Genomic DNA, 20,010 nt, shown 5'->3' on the forward strand with positions numbered 1-20,010 from the left:
ACCTACTAATTAAAATTTAAAATATTCCAAAGTGTCATCTTTAGGTGTCTGTGGAATACATAATTTCCATTTTAGTTCTGCACTGGATCTGTAACAACCCTGAGCTTGACAGCTCTATTAATTTAAATGCTCAGTGATACCTATTAGTACAAAGCATGAAAAAAATGCTATTAATCATTTATTTTAATTTTGCAGCTCTGTCATTTTCGCAGTATGTTTAAAAATTATGGTGACACCATAATGTTTTCCAATCTACCTGTGTGAAGGGGAAACAGAGCACACTACTTAAGAGAGATACTAGAGTATATTATTAGAGCTTAATTAATGCCAGACTGATTAAATGTGATTGCATTTTGCACAATAATATTGTTAAGGAATTGTTTAAAAGAGCTGTCACATAGAGCTCTATTTAAAACCATTGGGCTGGATCATGGAGGCACAAATGTGCACAACCCAAGCCAGGACAGAGGACACAAAAGGCGAGCATCGGCACTACCAAGCCTGTTATTTCAAAATAACGGGCTTGTTATTTCAAAATAATAATTCCTGCTTGTGAAGAGAAATAATAATTCTTTTGAAATAGCTATTTTGAGAGTTATTTAAAAACACTCTGGTAGAGTAGACATAGCCATAGAGGGCTTCAATCTCACCTTTGCACTCCTCTTATCCTAAGGCTTCTGCATGAAGTGCAGAGGTCAGACTACCCTATGTTAGAACACCCTTAAGGGCTCTTTTTTTTTATTATTTTGCACATTTGCATCTGGCCTCGGTCACTTTTTGGGATAGGCACAATGCAATGTTGCCCAGCCGTGCTTGCTCTAGCAGCAGGGAGAGGAATAGCATATGAAGCTCTAATCCAGTGCTTCTCAAACTGTGCTTCACCTGCGAGACATCTCCAGGGGCTCCGCGAGGTTGACAAACTAGAAACATCAATAGGTACAACACATACAATCAGTGGACCACTGGGGCTCCGCATAAATTTTTACGCATGTAAAGGACTCCGGAGCCCAAAGAAGTTTGAGAACCGCTGCTCTAATCCATGGGATAATCCTGTGAATCTCCTGGCCATCCCTACAGCCAGTTGCTGATAGTGTGGAGCCAAATGGCCAGCACTACCCATGCACATTATTCAATATGTTCATATTTTAATTTAATCTTGTGTCCTCTGAAGCGTAGCACCAGGCCTGGCTTTAGGGCACAGCGAGCAAGGTGGTTCCCTTGGCCCCTGCACCTTCAGGGCCCATGCTGCTTGCTCACTCACTGCCCTGGCTGGGAGCTACCTGGTCACATGGTACAGCCAACCACAGTATACTGCCTTGGGCCCCACAAACTCTTTGGCCAAGACAGTGTAGAGCTTACTGTTAATATTTTAACAAAAACTGAAATATCATGTAGCAGACTTACCCTGAAGGACCTGGGCAATGCAGACTAAGGGGCTAGTATGGGGACATAGGAGTCAGGGGAGGGCTTTGGAGATGTAGGAGGCCAGTGCAGGAGGCTCAAGGTGGGGAGGTGAGAGAGTGAGGGTTGGGAGGTGAGGAAGGGCTCAGGGTGGGGTTCCATCCAAGATGGACCTTTTCTCTCTCCCCAGAACCCTCCCATCAGGGTCTTTTCTTTTCCCCCAGGCCTTCCCAACTGCAGGGGCCTTTTCTGTCCCATCAACCTCAGGGGTGTTTTTTTCTCCTCCCCCAGCCCTCTCCTCAGCCACCAGGGGCCATCTCTCCCTCCCCCGGTGCTGCAGCCAAGGGCAAGAGGGGGAGGGGAAAGGGTTTGGGATAGGAGGGCTACTTAACCAGTGTGCTGGCAGGCAAAATGACAGAGTCCCAGCCTTGCTAGCCACTCCCTTGGTAGTACGATTGCCCCCAGTGGCCACTCTGTGCCAGTTTAGTTCTCCTAGTGGGCCTGCTGTCCCCAGTGGCCACTCTCAGTATCGCGTTCCTCCGAACAGCAGCCCCACCCTTTTCATGTTATGGATAACAGTCCCTTTCCAGGCACTTCCATTGTCCTGGCACAACCACCACCTGACCCTGCTTTATGTAAGGAGAAGAGGAAGCTGCATACCAAATTTGATGGGTCTAGCTCTTACCATTTAGGAGGAGTTCTTGAACAAATGAACACTCTCTCTCTCACACACACAAACACACATATTCTGTCTTCAGTGGAAGGGCAATGATAAGCTCTTATTTAAACATATTAGAAACAGATACATAACTAGCACTCATTGTAGAGTCCAATAGCATAAAAGGAAAACTGTTTGATCTAAGAAACACAGTTAATACATTAACCTTATTACTCCCTAGTGCTTCTCATTTACTGGATGCATTGTGTTACTATGGCTTCAAGGCACATTTTGAAGCTCTGACCTGCTCCTGAAAAAAATGTCCATTTATACATTTACAATCATTTTTATTATCACAGACTCAGACTTCTTATTTATTAGCAAACATTACTATCTTCAGATAGGGAGAAATTACCATCTCTAATTTTCAGAGTTATGCTCTTTAAATTGGGCATCGTTTTCTTTTAGCAAGTATATCAGTAGATGCAATTGGGCTGCAAAAATGATTTTAATATTTCTAATGCTATGTTTTCCCTGAAGCCATTTATTAATGTCAAAGCCCTGTAAAAGTTCTGCATTAGAACTAGAAAATGCACTGGGTGAAATCCTGGTTTCATTGAGGTGAGTGGGAGTTTTGCCAGTGATATCAGTGGAACCAGAATTTTATCAATTGTGTTTTATACTGCCCTTTCATCAAATGTCTCAGAAATTATTAGTAGTTCTTATGGCTGCTTACAGTTTCCTTTTGGGTGGGGCTTTGTTTTCTTTTGTTGTTTTGGGCTTTTCTTAAAATACAAAGTTTTCTAAACAGAAGAATTTTCTCTTCTTTTTCCTAAAGCAGCAACTTAACTTTGCATCATTTAGAAATATTTCTCTTGATTTTCTGATAATCAAAATCCATGTACATGTACAAAACAAGCACAAACACATTCAAATTGACCCAGTGGTTATATAAAATTCTCCCAACCCAACAGAATTAAATGGTTTCTCAACACAGGACTTTCAGTTCACACTGAACCCATGGGCTCCAGGAAAGCATGAGAAAATAGCATTTGCATCTTCCATGAAAGTAAAGAGGATCTAGATTGGAGAGGCTTTGTGTATTCTTAAAAGAGGCCATCTCCAAGCCCAAACATATTGTCTCTGTGAGATGTATGAGTAACACCAAGCCAAGAGATAATTTCACAAGGCCAGGTCATCAGATGGCTTCAATAGAATTATGTTGATCTAGTCCCCGAATTGGTGCCCGAGTCTAGTTTGATTGTGAAAAAAAGAGAATCATACACCAAATTTCATACTAACAAACAATGATAATATACTAAACTTACATATTATGTTGAGGTGGAACAAAGGTGTGAAGAGAAAGATAAAATTCCTAGAGTTAAACAAGCCCCTTCACCCCATTGAGATTTTTATGTTTCTGTCTTTTTAGATTTTAAAGTAAATTTCCACCCCCACCACCAAGAAAATGCTTGTTCTATATTTTAATTAGCCTTTCCACGTGATGTACATTTTTGTTTCATTACTATTAGTGAATGACAAATGAAGAATATTCATTTTAGCTTGAAAATGTCAGGTGTGCAGTTTGAGAGAAAGAGATTTTTTGCCATTTTTAATGAGGCAGTGTTTCTTTTGAAAAAAATACCCATTTCTGATGTGGATACGATGCAAGTGACAACTGATATTTAATAAGTGATGGTTCTTGTATTAGTTGTAGTTCACTAAAGAAAATGTCTCAGATTGCTTTTGAAAAACTCTTAGTGTCACTAGCCCAAAGGCAAGATGTGACCTTTTTATTACATAATGAGAATCATTTATTATCTTACAATGTATCTTAAAGTCACAGACAAAATGCCACTTTGATAATTGCTTTCAATTAGCTCTGAGCATAGCATACATTCATAAAATGTCTTCTCTAATTTAGACTTGAATTAGAGAAAATTGCAGACATAATATACTTTAAGGTTGTCTCATTTAAGGTGATTCGTAGTTTTATATCAAAGAAATCAAAATGAGTAGCTTTAGAGCAGTCTTTCAAAGTGTTTTAAACAGGCTTTTCAATATTTGATTCTATTCTATTACCAATTAATTAACAAATTAGAATGCTAGTTCATCATTTTTGACCTTTTTTTCTATGTTAACTTTTGACTTTCATTCCTAATGGTTCTTTTGAAATTAAGTATCATGGCTCATGTTAAAAGAGAAGAAAAATCTGATTAGGGAATAAATAAGGCATGCTATGATATAGTGTATATCTTAATAATGGGAAACCAGCTTGTGGTGTCCCTAACATACAGTGTGTCCTTTCCTGCTTTTGAATTCCTTTTCACTATGTGGATATGTAAAATATTCAGGTGACAAGTAGTGATAAAAGGGCAGGTTATAAATCTCATGCTCATGAAGTAAAAGAGCTTATTGCCATGTTCTTATTATATATGATTAATAACATAGTTTGCCTGCATAATTAAAATGTATGTGTCGTAACTGACCATAAATGGATTTGATTATGATATAAGCAAATATTAGGCATAACAAAACGTTTTTCCATCAGGTCCACTGATGGTGGGTGTGAGGAGGGCAAAGGAGGCCATTAAACTGGGGGCCGTGTCTCAAAGAGATCCGGGGTTCCCAGCTGTCTCTGCTGCTACCGTGGCAACAATGGCAGCTGGAGCCCTAGGTCCTTTAAATTGCCACCAGAGCACCATGCAGGGCACTCCAGGCAGTGATGTATGATGGCTTCCCCCTACCCCACCCTTTCTGCTGGAGGCCCTGCCCCTTCAGAGGCATAAAGTCAGGGCCCTCCCATGCCTTGACCCGGGGCTCATAGTGGCTGTTGGCCTCGTTGATTTCCATATCTTCCTTTCATTCCTGGGTCAATCAGATGTTCAGAAGCTACATTTTAAGATTTGAAATGGTTGTCTCTTTGGATATTTGTAAAATTATGATAAAGAAGCTGAGTTAGTTAAAGGGATAACTGTATTTATTTTTCTTTTCCTCCCTCAGATAAAAATTACCCACAAGAATCAAGCCCCAATACTGATGGGACCTCCTCCAAAAACTGGTCTATTCTCCTCCATCATCAAAAGAACAAGGAACCACAGTAAAGAATAAGCCTATGAGTTTAGTTCTTAGAAAACAAATTAGCAGTGCTGGGCTTTGAAATATTTATGCCGATAATCTTTCAAAAGTTTTAGAATACTCACAGAATCCTGGAATTTGGTATAATAGTTTCTGTGACTGAGCTAATGTAAAATTATGCTATTAGAAAAAAATATTGTCACTTTTTTAGGCATTTTGCATGAAGAAAGCAGATGTTTATATACAGTGATATGGAATATTTTTGTTGCATGTATTACCATTTACTAATTTAAGGGATAATTCTGCCATGGAACATGAGGAGGAAATGCTCTGGGAGGGTAATTTGATTTATTTGGTAGGACTTTATTTGTAGTTAATCTAATGCAGTGATCATAATCCAGAGATTCTGTAGTTGCCCTCTTGAACCCAAGCATCTTCCAATCAGCAACTGATTTGACCTGTATCACATAAGAGCTTGGGAGTTCACTGATCCCATTAATTTGCCCTTTTACACTTAACATTTCTTGCCACTTTTGTGAATATTTTTCTTCAGCAATACCTCACTGAATAGTATTAAAATATTTTTCTTTGCTAATACCACTCATCTTTCAAACACTGATGCATGTGAGTAACTTTACACACATACAAGTCTCATTGGATCACTGGTACTACTCACATGCAGCTAACTACTCATGTGTAAGTTTTTGCAATTTGGGAAGTCAATGCAGGTTTGTCTGAGCAAGGACTACAGGCTAGGGCTAGGCAGAGAATAAATGGAATACTGCTTGTGAAGCTAGCCAACAGTGTTGTTTGTTGAAACATTAAAACATTTTACTCAACAGTAAATCTTTGTAATATGTCAAAATTTAAATCATCTTGTTTATTAGTCTATAGTGCAGAGTGTATGCACACAAATAACCAAACCGCATGCCTAATAAACTGCATTTCCCACCATAGATTTAGTGAAGGAGGCTTCAGAGAAATGGGTTAATGCATAATTAATCATGCACACTGGAGCAGACATACTTTTGAAAATTTACAGTTCTTTGATTACCTTGGCAATGTCCAAATTAATCCTGGAATAGGAAAGCCAGTCTATTAATTACAATTTACATACTCACCTTTCATTTGTTTTATACATTAACAGACTGACACCTAAACTTGCTGCTTCACAATTAAAACGGTTTCTGATTTTTTTTTTTGTTATTTATAATTTGCAACATCCCTAATTTTCTCATGCGATTGATTAGTCTCCTAAAGGAAAGGACATGTTCTTATCTGTTCCCTTTTTAGTGACTGCTCACTGAAATCAAAACAATTCCTCTTATAATAATTTGAGAAGCAATTGTTTAGGTCTTCATTTTCTCAGCCCTTTGAGAGACTTCTTAACAGCTTCCAAATGGCAGCAGAGGTCTTATTGTGTATGGTTCACATGGCACTGTCAGACTGTCTAATGGTTAGATCCAAGAATGGCAACCTTTTTCAGGATTGCATATAAATTTATAATATGGGTCTAAAGTAAAATGGTTTTTTTTATGCAGCCTTGACATTGTTCTTTGTTCAAAACGACCTACACCTCATCACTGCATGTTTTATGTTCTCAAACATTCCAGCAGGCGGGTGGGGGGAAGGACAGGAGAGAACTGCTTGAAATGCATGATTCATTAGTTTTCTCCCACCTTTATCAATACATTAAAGTGCCAATGAGTTATCCAATCTCTTTTTTTATCAATAAAAAAACAAATAGCATTTAATCATTCTGTTGTGCACGGTACTGTGCATGGATTTAAGAAAAGCTGCTACCATTTGGTTCCTCGGTATCAGTATTCAACATCTCTTTTGTATATAATAGATACTGAACAAAAGGCAGTGTACTGCTAGTGAAGATTATGTATATGAAATATTGTTCTCAATGTTCTGTAAACATTAGGAGGCAAATTAAGTTCAGCATCAGTTAGAAATATGAGGTGACAATTATTCCTTAAAATTAAGACATAATTCACTATTGCTGGGTCGAGTGACATAGGATTCGAACGTCACTTGTTTTGTAGATTATTTGCACTCGCTCACACACAAATGATTCTGATGCAGAAATTACTGCATCATTCCATAATTACAAGGTAAAAATATTTGCATAAAGAATACTTGCTAGCATAATGTGCACATTGGCTTTCTGAAATTATGGTTATAGGTAATAAATATTTTCACATGACTTGACATAGAATTTTCTACGGTTGCTATTGAGTTTTTTTGTGTTTAAAACATGTTTAATGATATCATTATATAATGTGCCCTCTATGATAATCTCATGAATACTGTATCCCTGAAAAATAAATAAAATGGTGCATAGGCTATTTTTTAACAATGTATGGCATTTTTAAAGTGTTGGATAGCCTGTGAATAGGTAACTGTCAGATATACTGTTTTTCATATATAGAAGGATAGATGGGCTCATATATTCACACCCACACTCCTCCATCAGAATAGTTGATTTCTCTCATGATATTTGTGCTAAAGGGGCTAACTCACAACTTCCATTGTCACTGATGAAATAAATATAACAGATCATTCATTAAAATCAATGGCAAAACTCACATTGACTTCAGTGGGCACAGGGAAGGAATCAGTCCATGATGATATTTGCAAACTAACGTCATATGAAATACATGCAGTGAGACTGTCTGAATATTCTCACTGGATTTGCAAATTTGGCATTGACTTGCTAGAATGTTGCAGCCGCTCAAAGCAATGTTCAGTCAAAAACATCTCTTCTCCCTCTCCTTGACATCTTTTATTCACTCACTACTTCCTTTACTCACTTCTTTTCTTCCTTGGATTTGGTTAGATGAATCACTGCAGGATTTCACCATAAGTCTGTAGGGAGAAATATAGTTTGAATTCTGTGAAAAGTGAAAAGCAAGAAGGTAACCAATCTGAGCACTGAGATTAAGAATTAACCAGTTGCGCCTCTAGAATTAATCCAGTGTTTAACTTGTTCTGTATTTTATAAATGCAGTTATTAGAAGTGACATGATTATTACTTATATTTTATAGTTACTCTGTATCCCAGTGTTAGGCACTTGGGTGTTACATCCGAGGGTACTGAGGCAAATGTCATTGAGGAGCCTTTGGCTATTATCTTTGAAAATATCTTTGTGGAGATCGGGAGAAATCCCGGATGATTGGAAAAAGGCAAATGTAGTGCCCATCTTCAAAAAAGGGAAGAAGGACGATCCAGGGAACTATAGGCCGGTCAGTCTTACCTCAGTTCCTGGAAAAATCATGGAAGGGATCCTTAAGGAATCCATTTTGAGGCACTTGGATGAGAGGAAAGTGATTAGGAATAGTCAGCATGGATTCACAAAGGGCAAGTCGTGCCTGACCAATCTGATTAGCTTCTATGATGAGGTAACTGGCTCGGTGGACATGGGAAAGTCAGTGGATGTTATATACCTTGACTTTAGCAAGGCTTTTGATACGGTCTCCCACAATATTCTTGCGAGCAAGTTAAGGGAATGTGGCTTGGATAAATGGACGGTAAGATGGATAGAAAGATGGCTAGAAGGCCGGGCCCAGCGGGTAGTGATCAATGGCTCGATGTCAGGATGGCGGTCGGTTTCTAGTGCCCCAAGGTTCGGTTCTAGGACCGGTTTTGTTCAATATCTTTATTAATGACCTGGATGAGGGGATGGATTGCACCCTCAGCAAGTTTGCGGATGCCACTAAGCTGGGGGGAGAGGTAGATACGCTTAAGGGCAGAGATAGAGTCCAGAATGACTTAGACAAATTGGAGGATTGGGCCACAAAAAATCTGATGAGGTTCAACAAGGACACGTGTAGAGTCCTGCACTTGGGACGGAAGAATCCCAAGCATAGTTACAAGCTGGGGACCAACCAGCTAAGTAGTAGTTCTGCAGAAAGGGACCTGGGGATTACAGTGGATGAGAAGCTGGATATGAGTCAACAGTGTGCCCTTGTAGCCAAGAAGGCTAATGGCATATTAGGTTGCATTAAAAGGAGCATTGCCAGCAGATCCAGAGATGACATTATTCCCCTTTATTCAGCTTTGGTGAGGCCACATCTGGAGTATTGTGTCCAGTTCTGGGCCCCCCACTACAAAAAGGATGTGGATGCATTGGAAGGCAACCAAAATGATTAGGGGGCTGGAGCATATGACTTATGAGGAGAGGCTGAGGGACTTGGGTCTGTTTAGTCTGCAGAAGCAAAGAGTGAGGAGGGATTTGATAGCAGCCTTCAACTTCCTGAAGGGAGGTTCCAAAGAGGATGGAGATAGGCTGTTCTCAGTAGTGACAGATGGCAGAACAAGGAGCAATCGTCTCAAGTTGTGGTGGAAGAGGTCCAGGTTGGATATTAGGAAAAACTATTTCACTAGGAGAGTGGTGAAGCACTGGAATGGGTTACCTAGGGAAGTAGTGGAGTCTCCATCCCTAGAGGTGTTTCAGTCTCGGCTTGACAAAGCCCTGGCCGGGTTGATTTAGTTGGAATTGATCCTGCCTAGAGCAGGGGGCTGGACTTGATGACCTTCTGAGGTCTCTTCCAGTTCTATGATTCTATGATTCTATGATCTACGGTTCTGATATGCTACAAAGTACTGAAATTTCCTTGACAGTTAGGTTCTGAATGAGGAGGACATACGAAATGATTTGAGTCATACATCCACAATGATTGCCTATTTTTCAAAATCAGAATACAAGTAGACCCATAGTATGAGTTAAGGATGTTGACAGATATATTGGTGTGAAAAAACTGTTTAAATCAGTAAATGTCTGGATTTAATACTGATTAGATAGCATAAAAATGATACAGCCACTTCACAGCAAATTGAACAAGGAAAAATATTCTGATCCAGAATTTAGTGCTTGTGGGCTGTTAACATTTTTATGGTCAATTTCACACATTTAGTGCTGGCTTTCATCTGTGACTTGCTTTCTCCCAAGCCAAGGGAATTCTGGGGCTTGTAGTCTCCAGCACAAGCATGTGCTTGATTGCAGGCTAACAAGGCTGGCTGGGAAAGGAGCAGGTCTACAAAAAGAGCTTCCTCATGCTCTCTTGGAAAGTGCAAAGGGAAAGACAGCAGCTGCGGGGGAGGAGAGGAACTGAGCTTGCTGGTCTGTACAAGAACACCAGTGACTACCTGCACAGCAAGAACAAGGTAAGAGCACAGAGGACTGTGCAAAGGGGCAATAAAATAAAATCAGGGTAGGAGCCTGGAAGGACTGTGTTAAAGAAGCTGGGAAAGGACCCTAGACAGGATGGGCATTGCAGAAAGTTTACTGTGGAATGGTGACATTGGTTGGTTTTCAGCTGGGAATGTTCAATTTCTTTGCAGTTAAAAGCAAAGGAGTTTTGCTTACTTTTGGATATTGTGTTACCAGGGATTACCCAATAGGCAGACTAAACACGTGCTTAGGGCACCAGCAAAGCAGGGACACACACAAAAAAAAAAAAAAAAAAAAAAAGATTTTACGGTATAGTATTGTTTTTATTTTGAATTACATATGGGGGAAGGGGGGACCATAATCTTTTCAGTGTTTAGGGCCTCTAAAGGTCTTAATCCAGCCCTGTGAGTTACCCTAAAAGATGAGGACTCTTGCCTTGGCTGGAGAGCCAAAAAGCCAAATGCTCTGAATCAACAACAGGAGCAAAAAATAAAAATAAAAGAAGATGCAGGAATGGGAAAACTAAGGCACAACCACCTTGGATATGGAGACAGGCAAGCAACATAACTTTTTATCTAGAGGAGACTAATGCTGATCTTGTCCAGCCTGTGGTCATTTGGCAATTGCTTGCTGGGTAAACTTTCCTTTCCTGGATGTTTTTTTTCTAAGCAGAGGGAGCTCTTCCTGTAGTCATGCCTCCTTGCCAGCAGGCCTTTTTATAGCCTGCACTCACATGTTAGCTCCATGGGGTAAAAGCCCTGCAATGCCCTTAACTAAGAGGAAGTAAAACATAGGTCAGAGCTGGGATTTGAACCCTTATGCTTGCCCTTTAACAGTCAAGTGCTAAACATCTGCAAGTGGGGTTTACAGGGAAAACATGGGCTGGCCCCCTTAGTTGAGGCAGAGCTATTAGTGCCTCTCAGCTAAATCAAAATCTGCAATCGTTGGAACATGCAAAGACATTTCTCCATGTTGTTGAGTTGTCACCTTCTACCTATAGTCACAGTACGGCTACTCAAAAAGAGTTGCCAATCATCTATTTTATAACAGGGGAATGTGTATTTCTCATATTGTCCTATCCAAACCCAGGATGTGATTTTTGCTTAAACCTTGAGAACCAGTTTCCTTTCAGGCAGCAAACTTGGAAAATTTGAGCCCAGTTTCAGAAAGTTCTGAAGAACGGAAAACGAGGTTATGGCTCATACACATGTACACCAAAGACATATAAAGCTCTGCGCCAGGAGTTTAATATTAAACAAACATTGTGTGTGTTGTGGGGTAGTAATTGCAAGCAAGAGCCAGAAACCGGGTGTGCAAACCTTCTCCTTTCATCAGGAACAGCAGCTGAGGCAGAGAAACTTCTCCATTGCCATTCATTTCCCTTTTGTCAAACTGCCCCACAGCCTGAAGCTCTGGGTAGGAGACAATAGCCTGTTCTCTTTAGGCATTTGGAATCTCTTGTTGGCATTTCAGAGGTTGAGTTCTCTCTCTGATTCATGATTCAAAGAGATTACCTGAGAAGCACCATGGAGAACTTTACAATAATGACTCAGGATAAGATTAAATATTGTTGTTATGTGTGTATGTTTGTATTTATTTATTTTGCTATTTCTACAAAAAATCAGAGAGAAAACCCCTACCACTCATGTTGTTAGAGCAGCACAATTCAGTTTCAATTAAACAGGCAGCTGAATTGCTGGATGGTGCTTTTGTGTGCTATCACCCCCACTACACATTAGCAACCTTGATGCCTAGGACTACTGAGCCAGTTGGACTGTGCCCCATGCAGCCTCAGGCATTACACAGGAGATGGTGGCAGAGTGTGGGCTCCTGGATGGGGTTGTGCTGTGCAGTGAAAAAGTCCTGGATGTAGCAATGCCCATCCCCCAGGCTACCACAGTTGCCTCCCTGGAAGCAGTACCCCCCCCCCCATAGCTAGCTCCTTGGTATCCCCCATCACAGCCCCCCATCCTTTATGAAAATTGGCTTATGAATATGTATAACCTGAAGCAAAATGCAGGACAATGTAGCACTTTAAAGACTAACTGTCCTGCATTTTGCTTCAGCTACCCCAGACGAACACGGCTACATTTCTATCATAACCTGAAGACACTTCAGACCAAATCCCTCCTGTAACATGTCAGTTTTATGTTACAATCTATATATCCTATTTTTGTGCATGTATCATTCTTGTCTATGAAGTTAGAAATCTGAAGTGTGGCTCCGTTTATAATTCCAAATGTGCTAATGAGGGCCATTACTTATCCTCCCCTGAAACTTCATGGCTTGGTGATCAAATCAGCAGCTCAGGTTTTATTCTTCCTGAAAGCCCGTACTGTGGTTGATTCTAAAAAGTCATGTGGCCAGGCCACCTGATGCTAAAACCCATTTTGGATCCTGTACTCTTCCACCTGAGGTGAGAAAAGTTTGAACTGGAGCACAGAGAATTTCTGCCTTGGGCAAAAGGGATATAAGATGGGAAAACAAACAGTAGGGACAGTTGCCAGACACCTAGAGACTGTTCCCCTCTTACCACACAAGATAGCTGAAGGAAACATCTAAGACTGAACAGGGGAAGGATTGGACCCAAGCTTGGAAGCTGCTTATCTGTCTTGTGAAAGAGGTTATTAGAATAACCGTTTAAGGTAGAATTTGCATGTATCATGTTTTAGTGGATTAGACTATCTGGCATTTTGTGTTTATTTTAACTTAGTAACTCACTTTGATCTGACAGTTTTCACTTGCAACTGCTTAAATCCCACTTTTTATACTTAATAAAAACATTTTTGTTTACTATCATGCCCAATGTAAATAATTGTTCCCGGGGTGAACCAACCACTGTGAGGCTGTGTCTACACTGGGCCACTTATTCCGGAAAATCAGCCGCTTTTCCGGAATAAGCTGCGAGCTGTCCACACTAGCCCTTGAATTTCCGAAAAAGCAACGATGCTCTACTGTACAAAATCAGCCGCTATTCCGGAAAAACTATTCTGCTCCCGCTTGGGCATAAGTCCTTATTCCGGAACACTGTTCCGGAAAAAGGCCAGTGTAGACAGCCCCGTAGTCTTTTCCCGAAAAAAGCCCCGATCGTGAAAATGGCGATCGGGGCTCTTTTCTGGAAAAGCGCGTCTACATTGGCCACAGACGCTTTTCCGGAAAAAGGGCTTTTCCAGAAAAGTAGCCTGCCAATGTAGACGCTCCTTTTCCGGAAAAACTGAAAACGGAATAGTATTCCGTTTTAAGCATTTCTGGAAATTCATGCCAGTGTAGATACAGCCTGCATGTCTCTCTTTCTTTGATAAAGAGGACAGCCCTTATGAGCTTTCTCTGTGTAAAACTTTTACTAAGTAAGATGGATTAATTTGGCCTCACTTTGGGGTTGGTTTTCTGGGTGCTGAGCCCTTATAGCTGATCCCTCCCGGAGAAGTACTGGGTCAGTGTCTGCACAGCTCTGCAGAGTCAGTAACCACAACTCTGTGCCTTGCCTGGGGGAAGATCAGAGCTTCTGGCCCAGCAGGACAGGGAGCCCCAGAGGGCAGGAAGGCAGGCATCAGTGGCATAATCAGCAAAATTGGGGGGCAATCCCAAGGGGAATTCTGTGATCTAACCCACCACTCCTCCTGCTACTGGCATCTCCAGAGTCAGCATCCCCTCCCACCCTTGGCAGCATGCAGGTAGCCCTGCAGAGCCAGCAGCACCTCCACTGGCCTGCAACAATAACAGCCAGGCCTGTTCTGCTGCTGCCAATCTCTATGGACAGAAGGAGGAGACCAATAGGGGTGGCTCTTGGCTGCTCTTGGGCTGCAGCAGCATTACCAGCCAGGGCACGACATTTTACCAAATACGATGTAAGCAGAGGGAGGCTTCACCCATCTCTGTTCCCACCCTAGTGGCATCACTATTGCTACCAGTCGGGTTCCACCTGTTTGGTAGAAGACCTCAGTCTGTAGGCTGTCATTCTATCCCACTTACACTCAGACAGTAGAAGAGAAAAACTAAGGTGTGAATAGTATCAGCGGTAGCAACCTGCTCATATATATTGTAAGTCCAATGAGCAGGCAATGAGCATCATTGGCAAAGGAAATTGCTTCCCTTCCCCTCTATGTTTGAATGCTGCTGAGGTTGCAAGTGAATCTGAGCAGTTACTACTCTCCTGGCATCAGAACTGTATAAACTCCAGTGCTTTGTGGGCCTGTTGTGTGAATTAATGAGTTCCTACTTCTTGATTGCTAGTGTGTGTCCATTCGCTTAAGGGTGGTCACAGATTTGTATGGTTGCTTACTTTTTCTTCTCGTTTCTTTTCCAATGGCTGTATCATTACACTGTGCAATGTTAGAATGACCATCTAGAATCATCATCGCTTTAGAAAAGTGGTCAAAGCCATTCAGTAGCCCTGTATTTAATATCTTGCTACAGTAGATGACTGGGCTGGAGTGAGGTTAATGGCTCCCTGAGTAAATGCTACATCTACCTAATTCAAGACAAGTCTCTTTTCCCTCTGATGGGGATCCTATTGTTATATTGGACACAACTGATTTTTCTGACACAGAGTTCAGCTACTAGTCCGTGTGAAATAATTTATAGTTTTCTCTTAGGCTGCAGTCTGAATTTTGGCCAAAGAATATATCTTACGGCATTTGGACAAAGGTATATTCTTTGGACAAAGAATATATCTTATCAATTGTTCCCTCTTGGTTTGACTAAAGAAACACCTAATATTATAGAACTAATCAAAGCAATAACCATGGCTTTTAACAAGTCAAGGCATAATAGAATGTCTGGGGGCAAACAAAGAAGAGTAATAGTTCAACACAAGAAAAAACAAAAGAAATGTTAGAACCCTGGATGACTGTTCAACTTTGATCATTCACACACAAAAGTGTATAAGAACCTAGAAGGATAAAAAATTGCTAAAAGTGTCAAAACCAGATACAACTATTAATTCATATGTAGAAATACTTTGCTATGTCAAGTATATTGCGGCATTGGTTGGTAGATGCTTGTTTAATGACTGTCACTCTGTGTCCATTTGGCAGGACAGTGACCCTAGTGACTCCTACAAGATATGCACTTTTTAAAACGTGACTAGTGCAGTACAATACGGGCCCAAGAACCCTGTAATATGTGTGGCAGTGGCAATATAAGAAACACCACAGAAGGCTGAAGTATCACCATTCCCCTCTGCACTAAGTACTAATGTGCAGTAGATGTAAATTCTGCCCAACTAATCAGTAGGGTGCATGTACCCTCCATCTTGGCCCGTGGCGAGTAGATTTCAGCCACACGCCCCGTTTACCTGTGGCGCGCACATGCGCAATGTGGCTCTTGCGCATACGCAGTGCAGGGCTGGCGAGCGGCTTTCGCCACCATTTGTCAAGCCCTGCTCATCAGAGAGGCCTTGAAGGAGACTTTCATGCAAGACCAATGTGACGTAGTGGGGGTACCTGGCTGGTTTCTATGCTGCTGGCTCTGGGGTAACCCCCACTGGCTGCCGTGGGTACCACGACCCAGCAAAACAGGATGAGTCACTATGCAAACCAGTATGGCCAGACACCCCCCATGGAGTGGAATGCTGCCCTGGCTGGGAGGCAGGGCTGGAAGAGTGTTAGTTAGTTGCTGTCTGGGAGCATGGAGGAGACAGCCTAGGGAGAGGGGCTGGAGTTTAGGGGCCCAGTCTCCCCCCATCTCAAGGGGGCCTGAGGCATCCTAGCCCAGCTCTGTGACCAGATTACATCTGTGCTGTGCTGTATCCTGGAGAGGCAATAAACTTCCTCTATTCCACCGGCTGGTGCAGTCTGTTTGTGCCATTTCGGGGTGCAGGAGACGGGGGACCCCCAACGCGCCGTCACAACCAATTCTAAGACTCTCCCGCATGGCTCTCCTGTATTCCCTGTGTATGCCTTTCATTCCTCTCCTCCCCCCCCTTCCCTTGCCCTCCATTCCCATTTCCCCCTCCCCCATACAGAGCAAACAATAAAGACATATTTTGTGTAAACACAAGATTCTACTGGGGGGACACACTACAGGGGAGGGACTGGGAAAAGAACCTAGAATGGGGGAAGGAGGCTCAGGGATGGGGCTGGAAGTGGCGCTTACCTCCAGGTGGTCTGGAAGCTTCGGCTGCCCTAAAAGTCCCATTGTCCTGTGTTCTGGGGACCCAGTCGCCCCTTGGGGACCTTTGGAGGGGAAGCCATGGAGGGGCAGGGAGCTGACTGGTGGCCCACTCCATGTACAAGGCCATGCACTCCATCACCAAAGTGAGAGAGGAGCACATGGCCTCGTGCTGGCATGTTAGCTGGTCTCAAGCCGCCTTTCTCTGCTCCCAGTCACCCCAGAGTTCCTCCCAGTCGGCAGCCCACTCCTGGTGCTCATCTTCAAGTCCCTGGACAAGGGATTGCAGGGAGGCCATCTACTCCCACATGAGTTCCTCCCGGGTATGTTTCCGCCTGCAGATCCCGCTCAGTGAGGCAAAGCTTGCATCTGGCCTAGCTGTGAAGAAAAGTTATAAGGACAGTCATCCCAGGAGACACTGTGTATGATGCCTAGACCTAATCTCTGAGCCGACACCGAAGGTCTTGGTTCAGATGATGGCCATGTGCTTCGAGCAAGATGATCTGTTGCCTTAGACAGTGGGCACTTTTTAGCAGGAACACAGACATCTCGGGGAGCATCGCAAAACCCATGGCCTGGGGACAAGCAGTCATGGGAAGGTGCCAATCTGGCCAGGACCCTACAGTGGGAGGGGAGGCTGGGGAAGCTCAGCTTCCTTCTGTGTCCATAACAGACTGGGTCCTGGAGGCGTCCCACAGAGAGAGCGCTTCTATCGCTGCCCGCTGGAGGAGCTAGGGGAGGTGTGTGTGAGCAGCAGACACTGCTTGCAGGAGAGTGTGCTAATGGGTTCCCATTCTCCTCCCAGAAGGTTCCAATGCATGGGATTGGTCTTCTCCGCATTGCTCTCTGCTTCCTGGCCTTGTGGTAGGCCTGCCTACCTCTTTAATTTTCATGTAGCACTAGTTAAGGGTTCTGGTGTGCCTTTTCTTGGCCAGGCTGACGGTGATCCAGCCATAAATATCCACATTCCTTTTCCTAGTGTGGAGATCCTGGAGGTTGGACTCCTCCCCACACACCTCGATGAGGTCCAGGATCTTGGTGCCAGTCCAGGCCAGAGCTCTCCTGAGTCCCTGGACAGTGGTAACCATGGGAGCAGCAGAAGTGCTGACTGCCATCGGAGGATCTGAGGGAGCACAAGGGTCACTCATCTCTGCTTCGGGTCCTGGTCTCTCTCACAGGGCTTGCAAAGCTGGCCACATGAAAGAAGTCTTTCTCCCCTTCCCAGAACTTTTAGAGCTCCACAGGAGGAGGAGAGAAGTGGAGACGCCAGGTGTGGCCAGAGCGCTCATAGCTGCAGCTGAGAGAGGCCTCCAGAAACCAATTATTTCAAAATAGTGGCACCGGTGCATGCACACTACCGCTATTTTGAAATAACTATTTTGGAATTAGCATTATTCCTGATGAAAAGCAGGAGTACAAATTCTGAATTAAGCAGGCTTTTATTTTTAAATAACGGACCTGGTAGTGTGGATACTCGGCTTATAAATTTGACCTTAAGGGGGTTGTTTTGAAATAAAGTCCTAGTGTAGACTAGGGCTAAGAGGTTGCTGTGACTGCCATCAAGCAAGGCAGCTGCCTACATCTGCAGATTTAGGCCAGCCTCCGCTCTGTCATGACAAGTGGTGCCACAATCTTGTAGGCTAGATCACACTGCCACTTGCTCAAATATAGACCCCTGCTGCCATGACAGAGGGGGGCAAACTTTAGTGGATTGGAGGACAGCAGAAAACGCATTGCCTGAGGTGGCAGATTTCCTTGAGACGTGTTTATGTTCATTATTATGTATATAAACACTGCCTCTCACTTATCGGAGCACTTACATGTGCACTCCGACTGCTCTTTGTCCTCCTTGAACAACCAGTGTATTTCTTTTTGTTTCTGACATCTTGAGGTGTAAGTAACATTCCTGGTAGTTACTATTCATTTCAAGGTTATTAGGTTGTGAATTAATAATGTGGGCTAGAACAGTATTGTAAACCATATGTATCATATGTATTATGCTAAGGAGGTTGGGTTTTTTCCACAGACGTTCTCCAAGGAAAGAACAGCAGATCCTTCCCACACATGAGGGAAAAGTCACTATCCTTATTTGTTAGTTGACTTTGCCTGTAACATTTCTTTGGCTAAGTGCTTGGGACTTACAACTTTCCCTTTTACTAGTGCTGCAATGAAGTTCCAGGACTTAAGAATCTTGTTTAATAATATGGATTGAGTTTTCAGAGAGTAAAAATGGCTGATGTTTCCCACAGATCCCTTTCTTATGTCCTAAGTTCTCTGTAAGCTGGGTGGCTACTTGGCCACGCTGCTGACTAGTTAATACCATTCAGGAACTTAAGGTGCTCATCCAAGGCAGGGAGGAGGGCCACAACACCCTCAACCTAGCCCAGCAGCCAGTCTGCAATGAATGAGGGAGAGAGTGCCTCGGCCTGAACCTGGTGCCTCTCCCCTTGCCTGAATTCAGCTGTGGCCTGGCCACAGAGCTTCTAAGTGTGGCCTGGGCAGCCTGACCCATGGAGCTCCCCTACCATGGCCCAGATGTTCCTACCCTGCGATAGCCCAGGTGGCTGGGATCTGGAGCACCCCTACCATGGCTCAGATGACCTAAAGCCCCCACCTGCAGCTGCAGCAGCCTGGCCCCAGATTTCCCTGCCATGGCCTGGGCCCAGAGCCACCCCTCTTACACTCCAGCACTCCAACCCTCTGTCCCAGCCCTGGGCCCCTCATCTCTGGCCCCACCCTGGCGCCCAGACCTCCAGGCAGAGCCCTCACACTCCTGCACCCCAAGCTTCTGTGCCAACCTTGCGCCCCCACTCACACTCAGAACCCCGGTTAGCAGTGGCTATGAGTTTTGCTACAGAGCCTCGGCCTTAATGCATGTTGTAATGCATAGGTCATCATGCTTTTAAGCTCTGAATGCCCTTGGTTACATCCTTGGCACCCTTGCTAAGATGGCAGTTTTCAGATATTCTGAGTGTTTTCCTTTCCAGTTGAACTTTGGATGGAATTTTGCCCAAGCCTTTTTCATCCTCCTTGCCATCGGAAGGAGCTATGCAGGTCTGTGTTCTTCGAATTCTGCTCTTTTACTAAGTCAGTGATAAAACTCGATATAAGCTTTCACTGGAACAAGAAGCAAAAGAGCTTGGCCAACACTATGCCCTTCTTAAAATCCCAAGCAAGAGCCCAGAGCCAGCAGCATCCATTGCTTCCCTAAATTTGAAGGGTAGGGCAAAGCCAGCTCATGCTCCACTCATGCCTTCTGTGCCCCAGATGGGGTATCTGACCTCTGGCAAGGAGAATGCCAGTTGCTTTCCTGCCAAGGGTGAGCAGATGTACTCCAGGATACTGTACACCTGACACAGCACAATGCACAGGCTCAAAAAACCCGTCAAAAAAAGCTTAGCTCCAACATAACTGGATGGCGAAGCAATTAATTTTAATGGTTCTGCTATTGGCTGACAGGTGTCGATAGGTGACAGGTGCAAGGAGTCTCATCTCACCGTGTTGCCCCCATGAAGGGTGAGAGCTTATGACTGAGTGAGGCCTGGCACCTCAGAAGGTATGGCAAAGAGGCACCTCTAGCTT

The 20,010-nt window shown here is 43.3% G+C and overlaps 1 protein-coding gene and 1 long non-coding RNA gene across 2 annotated transcripts in view; both read left to right on the plus strand.

Moving 5' to 3' along the window:
* Nucleotides 1–7,558, plus strand: part of DGKB (diacylglycerol kinase beta) — a 492,141-nt gene extending 484,583 nt beyond the window's left edge. The window contains exon 25 of the mRNA XM_075922292.2: nt 5,063–7,558. Within this exon, the coding sequence (XP_075778407.1) occupies nt 5,063–5,170 (108 nt within the window). The 3' untranslated portion in view covers nt 5,171–7,558. The remainder of the gene's footprint in view (nt 1–5,062) is intronic.
* A 2,290-nt stretch (nt 7,559–9,848) lies between these two features.
* The window catches only part of LOC102463361 (uncharacterized), a 42,491-nt gene continuing 32,329 nt past the window's right edge, over nt 9,849–20,010 (plus strand). The window contains exon 1 of the long non-coding RNA XR_012901097.2: nt 9,849–10,310. This is a non-coding gene — a long non-coding RNA (uncharacterized LOC102463361). The remainder of the gene's footprint in view (nt 10,311–20,010) is intronic.

This window comes from Pelodiscus sinensis, chromosome 2, assembly GCF_052426305.1.
Source record: "Pelodiscus sinensis isolate ZL-2025 chromosome 2, ASM5242630v1, whole genome shotgun sequence".
NCBI classification, from domain to species: domain Eukaryota; kingdom Metazoa; phylum Chordata; order Testudines; family Trionychidae; genus Pelodiscus; species Pelodiscus sinensis.